General features: G+C 43.9%; 2 protein-coding genes across 4 annotated transcripts in view; one reads left to right on the top strand and one right to left on the bottom strand.

The window, feature by feature from the left end:
• Window positions 1-6,135, bottom strand: part of LOC134644238 (ryanodine receptor 3-like) — a 109,161-nt gene extending 103,026 nt beyond the window's left edge. For all 3 annotated transcript variants that reach the window (XM_063497075.1, XM_063497076.1, XM_063497077.1), the window contains exon 1: window positions 5,880-6,135. In XM_063497075.1, the coding sequence (XP_063353145.1) occupies window positions 5,880-5,927 (48 nt within the window). In that variant the 5' untranslated portion in view covers window positions 5,928-6,135. The remainder of the gene's footprint in view (window positions 1-5,879) is intronic.
• Window positions 6,136-7,994: 1,859 nt separating this feature from the next.
• Window positions 7,995-15,584, top strand: part of LOC134646379 (formin-1-like) — a 50,897-nt gene continuing 43,307 nt past the window's right edge. Inside the window, exons 1-2 of the mRNA XM_063500261.1 lie at window positions 7,995-8,098; window positions 8,936-10,573. Of these exons, the coding sequence (XP_063356331.1) occupies window positions 9,025-10,573 (1,549 nt within the window). The 5' untranslated portion in view covers window positions 7,995-8,098; window positions 8,936-9,024. The remainder of the gene's footprint in view (window positions 8,099-8,935; window positions 10,574-15,584) is intronic.

Genomic DNA, 15,584 nt, shown 5'->3' with positions numbered 1-15,584 from the left:
TAAATGCTAAAGTTCCTGACAGCACAAGTAGAAAAAGACTGAACATGTATGGCTTGTTTGTAAGTGTTGCTAGAAGAAAGCCTCCTCTTTCTAAAAAGAACATGACAGCACAGGTTAGGTTTGCAAAAATGCATCTGAACAAATCACAAGACTTCCAGAACAATATCTTTTGGACAGACAAGACCAAAGTAGAGATGTTTGGCCATAGCACCACATTTAATGAAAACCAAACACAGCATATTAGCGCATATCAACTATCAGCACGGTGATGGAGGGGTAATGAGTTGGGCTTGTTTTACAACCAGAGGTTCTGGGCACCTTGCAGTCACTGATTCAACATAAACTCTGCTGTTTACCAAAGTATTCTAGAGTCAAGGCCATCTGTCCAACAGCTAAAGCTTGGCCCAAAAGGGGCTGTGCAAGTGGACAATGATCCTAAGAACACCAGCAAATCTGAATCAAACAGAATGACTGCAACGAGTGGGCCAAATCCTCCACGGTGACATGAGAGACTGAAATGTCATACAGAAAATGATTATTTCAAGTTACTGCTGTTAAAAGTGGTTCTACAAACTAATGAATCACAGGGTGCACTTAGTTTTTCACAGGACTCTATATACAAAGTCACCCACTGTATAGTTTTTATGACATTAGCTGTAAGAGAGCAAAAGAGATTTTTGATATTAGAGTGTAAATATCTCTATTTGTGCTGCTAATTTGGGCATTTTCACGTTGCTTATGGAGATTGACCTGTTTTTGGTGCAAGCCTCAGGTAACTTTTAAATGAACTTCAGTTTCTGCTACACACTAACAAAATTGTGACCTCCAAAGTCACCAGTGGGGCTTTATAGATTTCAGTTTTTATGCTAACCTGAACAGAAATCTTCTATATACTGCTCTGAGACAAAACAGTTCAGAAAAAATGGAATTAAGAGAAAAAGCCAAGAACTGCCTCACAAGCAGAAATCTGTATCACAGATTTTCTACAATCAATGACTAATAGATAGCTACAGCTTTTTAGAGTAAAGCATATCCCGCAACACAGAATATGCTTGAGTGTGCGAGCCAACATTAACTGCCAAGAAGCAGCGGCAAAGAGAAGCCCAGAGAGAGATGGGAGACGGCCCTGGTAATGATGGAGGAGGCAACAGCAACCGATAGGCTAACAGTGGCTGGAGGAGGTGGAACCTATGAGGCTTATGCTTCCTTTGACTTATGGTGTTTAAGGCTTTTGCTGCTTAACTCCAGTCAATTGTTGGGCCGTGACTCAAATACATCTATGCTGTTTGTAAAGATAAGAAAGAAAATCATTTTGTTTCTGGATAAAGTGAACTGTGTCGAGAAAACGCAGTTCAGGGGAATAAAGTGTATGTTAGTGTGGATTTAAATGGAAATTTGTTTGTTTTACACAAATATGGCTTAAACAAGCATGTGAAAAGAAAGTGATAAAAACCCTACAGTGAATTTTATTATGTATGCTAGTTCCAATAAGAAAATCAAGAGATAAAACAGATCACTTTTCACATCCTTTCATAATTTAATTATAAAAAAAATCTTCAAGTAGATTGAATTTCATCCTTTTTCCCTCTGATGTTTTTCAGCAGTCACAATACAGATTCTACACTGCCTTATTAAATATTCAATATCCGAAACGCCAGATCAATCAGGCCTGCTTACCGCACGCCACTGACATTGCTGAGGAAATTTCTTCATTTGGTGGCACAATCAATAGCTCATTACAGCAGCTTTACACTGTGTTGTCTCTGGGCAGGCCCTCTGGCTTAATTCCCTCTACATCACAGGCCTATCTGATCTGTCCATCTTCATCACGCAACACAGAGAAACAGCCTCCTGCTGAACAACAATTACACTCTTAACCTCACACCAACTTATCGCTCTGCAAGTTGAGTTTTTTATGAGAGGGAGTGTGATGAGGCTATATGTTCGTGTGCGGCAAGGAAAGGTGTGCGTATTTGAGCAGTGATATGTATATAATGCATCACATCCTTTTGATTTCACGCGTGCCAAGCGAGCAGGCCAGAAATAAGAATTAAGTACACAAACGTGGAAAGGCAAGCTTTCACACAAAACATCAGTTCTCTGCTTCGAACAGCTGTCAAAAACACAAACCACAAACACCGGTAAGGCAATACGATGGGGAGCAACAAACGAAGACATTTTTTCGAAATCGCTTCCTTGCAAAGCTTTTTCCCTGCGCTCAAAATCTGCACCATTATACTCAAAATGCCTTTCGCTCACTCACAAAAGTGAGCTATTACTTTTTTAATTCAACCGTGAAATGACAGAAGCACTCATCATAATAGCATTAAAGCTCGCCTCCTTAGTGTCACACAGAATGCGGTGATGTGCTGAACCGAACTTCTCGTCCGTGGAATAATTTCATGGTCATCTCTAATAATTATACAAAGACCAAGTGAGTGACAGTGCAAGCCTGCCATACTTGTGGCACTCAAACCCTGCACAAACAAGTACCCCAGTATGGATATATGAATGATGAATGGTTGGCAGGAACCTACTCTCAGCTATAAGGAAAGATGGTGTCGTGCACTTTTGAAAGTTTCTGACTGCAGAACAAGGGCACCTTTGGTTGCCTCTGGATCAGCATGAGACTCCTTCACCCTCGCACTCTCGCTACTATCTCAAATTGCAGATGACATCCTCCAGGAAAGACATGTAGCCCGGCTCACGTGCTAATAACGTGCACAGCTGCAGTTGTTCACAACTATGCGATTAGAGGGAAATGAAAGTTCAGCCACGGGGAAAGGAGCTGAAGAAGAACACGGAGGAGAAAAGAGCAACAGCAGCAAAGGAGCAGAAAGGAGACGCACAGGAGGAGCGACCTCTGGCACCGAGGCCGCCGGCGCACGGCACACTCGAAATTAGTGTTTCACTGAGATTACAGACTCCTTTCTTTTTTCTCTCTCTGGTGCCGCTTGTTTAGGCTCATTGCTTTGCTTCTTCTGTGCTGCTGCGCTGGCAGTCATCGCCTGGATGCAAAGTGAGGCCAGTGCCTTCACATAAACAAGCCGAGCGCTGCCACAGCGCATTAGTCACAGCTCAGGTCTGGCCTTTTCAAAGTCGCTACTCCTACTCAAACTGCTAATAGATCCCCAGAATTTGATATTAGCCTAGCAGGGATACATCCATCAGCGAAGCTGTGCACGTGCCCTCGTGTGCGGCTAACAGGGTGGTTTTCGAGAATTAAAGCGAGAAGAGCGGCGAGCATCAGGACCGAAAGTTTCTTAAGACCCCCCCTGCTTTATCCCCCCTCTTCTTTCTGCTCTAATGACACAACACACACAGAGCAGGCAAGCAATTCATTTAAAAAACTACCCTTATATAATGAGCAGCCTGAGCAAAGTGACCATAAGCTGATATTTTTTCACTATAGGGCCTATTACAAAGCCACTGCTGATGGAGCCGGTGCATTTGAGGACATTTGCAAACAGAGCGAACACAATGCCTGTGGAATATGCAGACTTATTAAAGTCTCTGCACAGCCCCTTGCACCCTTGGACATTAAACAGCAGTTTGTGGGGGAAGCTTCTGTCAGAGTCTCCTGGCTCACAATCAGCACCGTTCCTCTTCCTGTAACATCAAATTACCCGTGGCTGAGATATCCCTGCTCTTTCCCTCTCTTCCTTTTATTTCCTCCCACTGTGTTGGGTTTATAGGCAGCAGTCCGGCAGGGGTAATTTCTGCTACCACTCCAGGGAAATTACTTTGTGTTGTTAGAGAAAAGGCAGTTTGCGAACTGCTTTATCAAGCTCCCCGTCTCAAATAACAGTCAACATTTCAACGCAAGGAAGAAATAAAGCCTCAGCATATCTGCACTTATACTAAGTGGCATCGGTGCAAAGGCAAGAATAGTCACCGTGGGTGTGTGTGTGATGTTTTGGATAGGCATATGTGCATCCAACTGTGCATTTGTTTCTGCAGGACTGCTTTCATTGCCCGTACATCCTCGCACGCGTATCTGTTCTGCTCCTCTACACCGAGCGGCTGTGCCTTACTTGGACTGATGAATAATTTCTGCACTGTGCTCTGCTGTGGCACGTCTGGTGCAGCCTGACTGCACCACACAGCTACAGCTACGCATTTGCATTCCAAACGCACACAAAAGCGCACACTCACACTTTTACACTCATGAGCACCAAGCATGCGCCCGCCGTCCCGACACCGTCCATTCTGCCAGACGCTTCCCTGTGTGGACGGATGCAACAAGCTGCTAAAAAACAAACAAAAACAAAAAAAAAAAACAGCAACAGCAGTTTTCTATTAGTCAGTGTCATCTTGCTTCTGTTTCCAGAGTTTACGAAAATTGCTCAGTGACGCGCCAACAAACTGGACAAAGAGCCAATTCCAAAACTCTCACCTGAGGTTGACTTTAAAAATCTTAACTCTGGATTTGTGGCATTTAAATTCAAGGCCGGAAAAGAGAAGAAACGGTGCTGAAATGTCAGCTCTATTTTGAAGTGGCAGACATGCTGATGTGGTGACCTCTATGTGCTGTGGCTAAAAGGTTGGGGGGCTGCAGGGCAAATGAGCAGGGGGTATAAGCTTACTTCTGAGTGAAAAGGAAGGGGCATTCTTGCATTGTGGTTTCCAGTCTTGCTCATGCCTCTAAAGTCACATTTTAAAGCTGGACGGTCTCTAATTATCTGACGCTGCTGTTAACACCGTCAGTAAAATATCTAATCACTAATTAAAATGTAATTTAAAACGCCTCTGTTCAAGTCTTTAAAAAAGGCTGTAATCTGCATAACATAACAACAACATCGCTACTGTGTGTGCCTCCAAGTACAGCAGGTTGTGCATCTGTAAGCAGCTTAATAAAGGGAAACCACAAGCAGCAGCGCCAGTGGTGTGTGCAACCGAACACCTCCTACTGTCTCTGGGTCTATCTGGAAGACCTCCAGGTGCTGCGCTCCTTCATCTATCCAAGAATAGCGTGTAATTTTTCGGGTATGATATGCCTCTCGGTGCATTTTTTCGTGGATGAGTGGGTTGTGTCAACATCTATCATTGTCAGCAGTAGAAAGCGTTCCTCTCAGTCCAAACACAGCTAGATATTTACGAGCTTAAACACCCATCCTCAGCTAGAGAAATCCATTTCCACTAAGTGGCAAATATTTCCACTGTAGTGCGGAGCTAGAGCCAAGGAGAGAAAATAGTCTTCAGCCCGTTTAATCCTAATCATACACTATTTAATGAGCATACAATACTGTCTGTTTATGTTAGCTTTGTCTCCGACAAGTAAGACAGTGTTGGTAATCTAGCTTGGCTGCAGTGAGACTGTAATTATTGCAAAGATTCTCCTTCTTAGTTCATTTGCATAGACCTTTGCTGCTGCACAGGAACCCTGGGGCGACTGTCTGGACAGGCAGTGTAGGCTGCCAGGCTACCACGTTAGTGCATTATACAGCACACTGGTTCAGAGGTCCATTTTTTCTCTTCAAAAACAATTCAATTGACGCTGACAGAACAATGAAGCCTCTTGATTCAGTGAGCCATTTTAAGTTGGATCGCAGAGCTCGAACTGCTAAATTGTTACCACGTAATGATAACAGGTAAGTTTGTCAGCAGAAGAGGGGGGAAAATACCGCTGTGAACTTCTTAACGGCAGAGATTGTACGAAACACAATAGCTGTCAGTGAACGATGCGCAAAACAATAGGGCACTGTCAACGCCTGTGAGATGTGCAAAGAAGGGAGAGGGTTATCGAAAGCTACATGACAGAATAACATCTGTCAGTAAAGCAAAGTGGCAGCCAATCGACAGGAATAATCTCTCTCACACACACTCACACAGAGAGCTCCCACAGCCATCAGACCAGCGCTTACAAGTAATGTACTTACAGTTCTGAGGAACTGGATCTCATCCTCTCCTTCTCCACCTTCAGCCATGGCTGCAAAGGAGCCTGTTCAGACTCCGCTGGCTCCCTTCTCCTGTCGAAATTAGCATATAGCTAATCCACGGCCATACAGCGGGAGACTACCGCAGCATGTGTCACTCAAAAACCCCTGTGCTCACGCCCCTGTGCTCGCCGCCCGGAGGAGGAGTGTGTGTCAGCATCGGTGGGCTGGAGCAACTGGGGACGGGTGCGTGGCGGGGAAACGGGGAGAAGCGAAAGATGCTGTAGCGAAAGATGCTGGAGAGGGGGGTATGTGTCTTCGACGTCACCGTCAGACCTTATTAGCACAAGCGGGAATATTCAAAAAATCGACTCATGCGCTTTCTATCTAAAGCTAATTTCTTTCCCGACACGCATGCTAACGCGTGGGGTATAGCGCGTTTCCCCCCCACCTCGGCGCACGCAAGAAATTCACGCTAGCTGCCATTTCCAGATCAGCACCATGGTCAGCACCCCACTACCCGCACAGGCTTTCAGTGTGGAGGGTCCTGCACTCACCCTGCAGAGGACGGGATGTTATTTATTTATTTATTTGTTTTCTTTTTTTTTTCCTATTTTTTTATGTTGCCGATCATTTCTAAATGTTTGAGGAAGTGTGGATATGACTATTGTATAGAAAATATGTAACTGCTACCGCTGAAGAACAAACATCTTCCAAAATCAGCCCAAATCTGCTATGATGTCTTAACAGAGCTCTTTTTTATTATTACAAAAAAGGGGGGGGGGGGGGGGGTTCTTGCACAACTATTACCTCACTTGTAAATTATTTATCAGATATTTGATTAACTCAATTATATATTAATGAACGCAAAGTAAGACTTGTCGCTTATAATGTGTGACAGCGGTCGTTCTGGTGACCCAAAGGTTGGTCATAAGCATAATGAAGCTCGCTCATCTCCATAACTACAGCGAATAAACACGCCGACACCCCAACACGATGAGATGCTGCCCTCTAGCGTCATTGCGCCAAACTGCTAAGACCAGCTCTACATGGCGTACTTTCACCATTCATTGCACCACATCTACTTAGTTACTTTATTCCTCATCTTATTCTTCCTGTGATGTTTTAAAAAGTACATCCGAAGGACTAAGTAATATTTCAAAGTTATGCAGAAGTATTTGTATCAGCATTAATATAATCAATCATGATCATATTAACGCCTATTTAAGTTTTTAATGATAAACCTTAAAATCGTTGGGTAGAAACCGTTGTAGAAACAGCCCTTCTGCAGCTCTCCAGTTTTCCAACAATGCAAATCTAACTCGCAACAAATGCAAATGTCCAAGTGCGCCTGTTTTTCCGAAACCTCACTAACCACAACAACCCATTTAGACGATACAGGAAATGTGAGAGAGCACATTACTTTATCCAGAAGGATGGCAAGCTTGCAAAACGGTAGTTACTGGACATAGGTCCGACTCTAAACATGTTCGACCGAGGCTGTGACACTTGTTCTAATTATGTGTTTATTATCAGAATCTTGCTTAGAGTTTGTTTTGGTGTTTGAATAGAAACTTTACGAAATGGCTTTCCCCATCCATGCATGGACTTCCGTGGTCATTTATTTACCTAGGTCCCAGACTATTTACTTTGAAAACACTTGTCTTGCTCTATCCCAGTTGTAATAGGTTAAAGCAGGCATCCTGGACATGCCGCTTAGAATTTAATTTAATATAAATTTTGAATATTCTATCTAATTTTCTACACATACTTTTGTCATATATATAAAATTGCATTAATTTTTTTCACAGTCGGCCACCCGGTGTCACTGTTTTGTAAATATTAGGTCATTCAAAGGCCAATTGCGACGCTTTCGCGTTCGCTTATTTTTCTTCACGGTTATCCTAGAAAACAGTAGTATTTGTTGCCAAAGTTGCCATAGCTGAAGCACAGCCACACTTTATTTATTCCCTGTCCGAAGTACACACCGAACCCATCACATGGCCTACCTGCAAGCCGCAGCTGCACTGACTCAAAATGTGGGCTGTGGACAAACACTAAGGCACCAATCACAGAGCAGAGAGCCAGCGGCGGCTCTCCCTATTGGACTAAACGGAAGTCCATCAGGACTGTCGAGCCCAGAGAAGCAGCGGTGAGCACTCAGCACTGGCTGGCTGCACCGCAGAAGATGTGAAGAAATATTTGCCATGCCACTAAAACGGGTAAGTAACTATTTATCTTTTAGCAACTGCTTCAACCTTCAGCAGGTGCTGTTGATTGTAGCGCACTTTCAGCTTCTGGTTAATGATAATTAAACGTCACCGAAGCTCTTATGAAGAAGATTCGCTTTTAAAAAAAAATGTAATTCAAGATAATTAAATTTCTAATTTAACTAAATGTTCGCTGGTTTTCACTTGTAAGTGGGCAGCTGTAACCCGAAAGCCTTCAGGGCAGTGTAGTTATGCTGCCATCTTAACACTCGTGTTTTCCTGCAAGGTGACAGTAACCCATCGGATTATAATATCATATAAACTGCTGAGACACGAGGCGAAATGCGGAGGGCAAGCGTGTGGAAGCCGAGTGAAAGCCTGTTTTGCTTGTAAACATCTTTGCTGGCCGCCTGCTAGGGGCTCGGCGTGTGTCGTCACCTTGTGTGACACTTTCTTTTTTAAAATGCGGCAGCTTGTGAAATGTTGATGAACTGCGGTTTAAAAATGTTTCATCCACTTACACAACAGTGGACATGAGGATGGAGGTGGAGTTGGGGTTAGGAGCTTTCTTCTTAAATGCATGATTGCTGGATTGTGTCCAGCTTTTAATGTGACATTGAAATATGGAAGCTTCCTGTTTGTGAAAGGACTGTTGTGGTGTAGCCTACCCTAGCAGTGCCCTGTCTCAGATTAAAGGCTTTCATTTAGTTAAAGCTTTATCCTAAAGAAGAAAATAAAGTCTGATATGTGGAGGTAATGCATGTCTTTAGCAGGACAGGTATGTTACTTGAACATAAACTGTCTATCCAAAAGCAGATTTATCACTCTGTGCTACTTTCTTTCTGACAGAATCTGGACAGACCAAGTGATGAATAGCCAGAGATCCTCCTCTGCAGAGCTGAGTCCATCCGCATACTCACAGTGCTTGAGTGATTAATATGGCACCCATCATGGAGGGCACCCACACTATATTGCTTCTGTATGCACCCATCCGTGAGCTAAGCAACATCAGCTTTTATTTCCCCAAGAGGCGGGCCCCGAGTTTCGAGTACAAGAGCCGCGCCCCTCGTTCAGACAAGGCTGGTAATGACTGTGACCGGGGAAAGGAGGATCTTGCAGTGTCCAAACAAAGAGGCCAGTCTTCTGACTTTCCAGGCGAACTGCTCACCTCCCAGCAGGCAACAAAGAAAGCAGTTGCAGAGCTCTGCTGGCTGGTGGCGGAGCACCACCAGTTGCTGGCGCAGTTGTTATCACTGTGTAAGGATTGCAGGAACAAAGTCAGGATGGGTAACCAGGATGGGAAACTCCAGGAGTACATGGAGGGTCAAGATGTTCATCTTGGCAGTCAGGTTCTCAGCGGCAGCATCTATTCCCTTAATCAGTCTCCAGAGCAGACGCGAGGTGTGCCTAAAAGTAAAAAGATGAAGAAGTTAGGGGGAAAGAAGCTTGACAGCGCAGAGAATTTCCTGCACAGTAAGATGAAGAAGAAAACTCCAGGTGGAGAGCCGTGTCTTGAGCTTCCAGCTGAGAAAAGTTTGTCTGTATGTGCAGATTTGGAAGTGGAGCGGATGCCAGGTACCAAGGCTTCTGGCCATGTGTCTGAGAGCCCAATCGTTGGCTCTTGTGTCTGTCCTATCAGTAACCCCATCCTGCCAGTGGAGGAACCCTTCCAGATCACCCGTGAGGGCTGGGACTTCATGGAGGACAATCGCACATTTGACCCCGACATGGATTTTTGTTTCTCAGAGTGTGACGGAGAACTGGGTTACCAGTCATCTTCTTGCAGCCTAATGGAGGGTCTGACCCGGCGAGAAAGTGGGAGTAACCTTAGGCCGCTTAAAAGATTTGATTCTCCGGTTGACATGGTAGTTGAGGATGCGTCAGCAATCAAGTCAGCTCAACAGCTTTATAGTGAAATCAACCAGAGGAATGTTGGAGTCAGGGTTGTTGCCAGAGTGCAGGATGTAGAAGGGAGGGTGCAACATGTTAGTCACACAAGTCCAGACGGGGCTGTGCCGCACCCTGAATCTAGCAAAGGCCAACAAGACTATAAAGACTGGAGAGGGCCAAACAGGGTCAGGGGGGAAAAGTCATGTAACAAACTCTCTGAGGGGCTACGACTGCCCCTGTACAATACCACTGAGCCCTTGCCCAAATCCCACAAAAATAGCCCCTCTTCCCCTTCCCTCGCTGGGGTGTTCAGCACCTCTTTCCCAGCCTCCAACAGCCTCCAGAGCATGTCCCCAGTCCTGTCCCCTCTGTCTTCCAAACAGGAAAGCCCGCAACTCAATCACCGCATTGTACTCCTTTCAGATAAGGACACTGACCCTGATCAAGACAGCTCCAGTAACACAGATGAACCCAAAATCTTCTCTGAGATCATAGACAAAAATGGCAATAAACGGGCCATCACTCGGCTGGATCTGAACCTCAGCAGGCCGCCAAGCAACTGCAAGTGGAACTCCTCCAGCAATTCCACAACAACAGGTGAGCTGTCAGAAATCAAACATTTAACGCAGCGATTCATGCTCAAACACCCTGCCTTGATGCAAATGCTTTTACTCGCTCAGTAGTTTAAAACCATTTTTTGTTAGAAGATGCCCTTCGACTGGCGCTGCAGACGCTAGATTTCAAAGAGCAGAACAACAAAAAGACACCTTGAAAGGTATTCTTTGTGCATCTGTAGTGGCACATGCAGTGCCTGAGATGTATGCTGAGTCAATCTGCAGCATTGTAACTGACAAACATCTTCCACACAGAGAGATGTATTTTGCCATTCAGGCTGTTATCTAATAAACTAGTCAGGCCAGGCTCTCCTAGTCCTCTTAGTTTGTGACTGTTGGGTTCTGCTTTGGGATTTGATGTGTGGCCACAAATTAAAACCTCCCCAACAGAGTTGTACAAGGGGCAAGCTGGGCCCGAGAATAGTTTCACTAATGATCTATTTTAACTCTCTCAGCACTGTGGGGAAGATTAGTAAGAGTGTCCTGGATCAAAGGCATAAAGTTGACACAGAGTTCAACCTGAGCAGAGTTCTCATGAGTGTAGTAGTAACTCAAGCATTGCCAATTTGGATCAGGGATTCAGCAGGCAGGAAGGGCTACAGAAAACAGAATGGATTAGGATTTCCTTATTTGTACATCTCATTTCCTCTTGTAATAATCTGTCTTCTTGTATGAGATTCTGACAATGACGGAAATAATGGGATTGAAAACCCACGGCGTTCCCTGTGTAATCTTTGCAAAGCCATACGTGGTATAAGCTGAGTTCAGTGATGTCAGTGTGACTTTTCATCACTGATGATGATTTTTCTCCCAGCCTGTGTTTAGCTCTGTGGTCATGCTATTCTGTCACCGTTTACCCTCAGTGTTAGCTTTACCTGCTTTTACTGGAACCACTCCAGACTGCACGACCCAGGTTTATGCTGCTTTCAGTGATTCCATCTTATTAAATTTAGTATCTCTGTAACATGGTTAAAGAGCCCATTCAAAATCCTCACTCTAATCTCCAAAAGCAAACAGATGGCCTTCCATTGATTATTTAATGCACTCGTGGACTGCAGGCAATATTTAGCTATTTTTATGTCGGTCTATGCAGCTACTTTGCCCACACTTCAGCGACAGTGCTGAATATTTTTTTAAGGAACTTGGGGTCTTTGAGTTACGTCACACACAGGCCGACACGCACTGGTCAACAATGCTCATCTCGGTGGCTGATGGGAGAAAAGAGATGAGCTGGAGCCAAACTAAGGGGCAGATAGAGAAATAAATAGTCCAGAATAGCTCATGTGGAAGTGATTAGGATCAACACCCAGTGAAAGGAAGTTGTTTTATGTGCTTCCCTACGTAGCCACAATATAAAATGTATGAAATTTGACTGCCGTTATTTTTCTTTTTTTCCTGATCAGTTTTTATATTTCAAGCAGGTTTCCAAAGTAATATTAAAACCAAGACCTTGCATCATACTGTCCACATGCTCCACAAGTCCCAAAGCAAAGGCTTTAATTTTAAATGAATTCCTTCTGCTGTTTACTCGATTGCCCTTTTGATAACTGAATACACTTTAGATGTTAACGCAGATAAATGAACATCACAGGGAACAGCCAAAAGGCGCTAAGTGGGTCAGTGTGGAGCCTGGACCTTCATGGTTTGCAAATGTCGAACTAATTATGATCTGGGCTCTTTAATCTGGCCTCTCTTATTGATGCTTTTGTGCTTATTAATGAGTGTGATCATGCGGGCGGTAATTTTAAAGTGACACATTCTATTGTTTACTTCATGTGCCAATGCTCATACCCTGCAGTTTGGCTAATGTGATGCCTAATGCATTTACTAAGGTGCAAATTTGCTTTTCTCTGTGTGTTATCTTGGTGTTGACTTACACCTCTCAATATTTTAAAAAGTACAATCAGCCCTGATTCAGAAGAAAGTAGACTTTAGCTAGCTTAGCTGCAAACCTTGCCTATATGGGATTGGTTGCTGAGGTGGTTTGTAGAGCTTCTGCACTGCATCTGGGCAGAAATGATGAATGGTGAGCTGAGCTCGGACAATGATTTAAGTCTGCATAGAGCTGAGTATAACTGCACTTCCAGTCACATCTCAAATATTTTTGTGATCCAGTTCTTGTTATGGCAGTATTGCTAATACATGATTATTTTTAAAGAAGCAGCTTTCAGGCTGTTTGGGGATTAATCTTGCTCTATACCCCACTCCCATCTTCAGTTCCCTTCCTCAATTCCTGTGACATATGGCAGCCAATACCATAATCTGATTATCCAGTACATTTTAGCAAGGTCATATGAAACTGATCGCGTATCACTGCTTCTAGCTATCATTCAACTCGGCATGCATGACCATGCAGCATTGTTACACCCAGTGAGGACAAGGGCCAGCTGTTTTCAGATAATGAAGTCTTCCTTGCATAGTTACTTTAAGCTGCATACCACATACAGGGAATCTGGGTACAAAGGTCTGTCTTATAAATTATAACTTGTCTGCTTTAATAAATGACAAGCCCACGCCAACAAACGTTAGCTATGCTCCATCTAAATGCTTCTTGTTGCTTTTTACCATGTGAAGCTCTAAATGGCTTCCTCCTCAGTGTTTCTACTATTTTAAAACCAAGACTCACTGGTGGGAGTTGACCAAATTCCCCATCTCCCAATTAGTGGCTTGCCAGGCACAATGAAAAACACCCAGCTTCAGCAGAGCAATTACTGCATTTCAGTTGTGCAGTGCATGTCTCTGAGCATTGTGTCATGCTACATTTCTGCTTCAGCTCTAAGCCAGGACACTGCAGTAGTCCTCCCAGAGTTTTCAGCTTGTGGCCGTCTTTATGGTCTGTAATGCTGCCAAACCAATCAATCAGACATCCTGATGGCCATGTCCCGCCAATAGCCCGTGTAGAGGGGAGAAAAATGGCCACGATGGGCAGAAAAGAGACTGGGTGATTTAAGTATCGTGAATTTTTCATGATTTATATAAAAGCCAATGATACTCCTTGGCTAAAAGTGATTGATGGGGGTGGAGGCTGCCAGATGTACTCACCATGCCATATGGCCCAGTTCTTTTTACTATGAATGATAAGGTTATAGACTTTAGTGGATAAAATAGGGCACACTGACCAAATCTGTTTTGAGCCTTAAATCAGAATGTGAATTTGAGCTGTTGTGGGCAGATGGAGTATCCGGCTGATCTAATGTCATTCGTTTAAGGCTTTTTAAAATGTGGTTTTAGGGCTTTTTTTTGTCTGTTCTGGAGTGCTCAATACAGCTTTCACAGTGCTATCTCTGACCACCGGATGAACAGTTGGCGGAGTGACTGGCAGATAAATCCATCAACCCTGACAACAGCATCCACCTGTCAGGTTCGGACATAAGATTGTCTCTGAGCCACACCAAGCACACACTTATTGTTAAAATCAGAATGCTTACATAACCACATCATCTCCATCTTCAAATTGCTGCTCTCAGCAGGTTGGTCATCCACACCGTTTTGCTTTTTCTTCAGAAACCTCTGATGGTGTCCAAAAGATGGTGTCAATTCAAGTCTTTGCATTCAGACTTTTTGCTGTGTGTATATTTGGTGCACTTATGTTGTCTTAGGCTTGGGATTATCCAGTTTAGTGCATTATTTATGTCAAATTTCATGTGAGCCAGCAGACACAACACACACACACACACACATACACCCATCTGCAGCCTGTGTTCACTCAGTTATGGACACTGATTCAGTCTTGGCTTTTAGAGCAGCGGGGAAGGAGATTAAATGTAATAAGTGGGCAGTTTTCCTCAGGGATGGTAAACTGTGTGCATGCATGCTAGCACTATATCAACTCCCCAATTATTAAATGCTGCGCCTTTATTACCTAATGCATCTAAGAGTCCTGCATCAGTATTTGTGTGTAGTTTATTTCTTTGCAGTGTCTGTGCATTTATTCATATTGCATTTATGGCATACATCAGTGGCATTGGAGCTCCACTATAGTGTGTCTGCTGGCAGGGAGACAGATGTGTTCTTTCCTCTTCCTGTACAGATGGTAGCAGTGTCGGTCACCTTTACAAATATTGAAATCAAACACTTGTTGGCTGTCAACCAGGTGAAGTATAACAGTAAACATGAAAGTGTTCAATGTTGTTTCATGGTAAAAAGTATTTTTGGAGACGTGGAGGAATGTAGCAAAAAAAAAAGTGATGATGTTTGTGTGTGTTGCAGGTGGATAGTATTCTCTCTGTTAAACCCTTGTCTATGAAGCAGTAATTATGGGGAGAGCTGGTTTTCATCAGTAGTTTCTTTCCTTGGCTCAGACTGGACTTAAGTCTGCATTTGGAACCATACCAGCCCACAGTCAGCAGTTCCTACTGCGGGACCATGCAGTGCAGCATTATCATAATGAAAAGTTATTAATCTAATCCTACTACCCCCCCCCACCCCCACCCCACCCCCACCCCCCACACACACACACACTGCTCTCAGTCCAGTTGGTGGGACTGCAGGCATCGCTGCTGTCTCATAATGAATGATTGTGTGTCAGCTCTTTCATATTTCAACGAGGCCTCCCATTTAGTTTTTATGTGTGGGCTCTAATAACTAAATTTAAAAACTTCGGGGATCTTTTCCAGGGGACTTCCAAGTTCTTGGAAATGAGTGCTGTATGTTCTCTTCAAGGTTACTTATCACATACACAAGATAGGGGATGTATTGCTTCTTGCTGGATAGGAATTCACATATATTTCTCACTGCAGACCTCATAATTCTGCCCATGCAGGTCAAGGTGTTGTCTTACAGCTGAAGGAAATTGAGGTCGCCAAGATCTATACCCTCCTCCTCTCTGTGTTCTCTCCTTCTCTCTTTTATTCTTGTCCTGCCTTGTGTATATTCGTTTTTTTTCCTCTTTTAGCTTGCTTGATCAACTCCCTTGAGGTAGTGAATTCATGCATCAAGGCATGATATATCATGTTTCTGTGCACTTGGTAAGAACGTGACACTGGGTTTTTTTA

The sequence above is a fragment of the Pelmatolapia mariae genome, linkage group LG16_19 (assembly GCF_036321145.2).
Source record: "Pelmatolapia mariae isolate MD_Pm_ZW linkage group LG16_19, Pm_UMD_F_2, whole genome shotgun sequence".
In the NCBI taxonomy this organism is placed as follows: Eukaryota; Metazoa; Chordata; class Actinopteri; order Cichliformes; family Cichlidae; genus Pelmatolapia; species Pelmatolapia mariae.
Note: the sequence above shows the minus strand (reverse complement) of the source record. Positions and strands in the feature narration are given on the sequence as shown.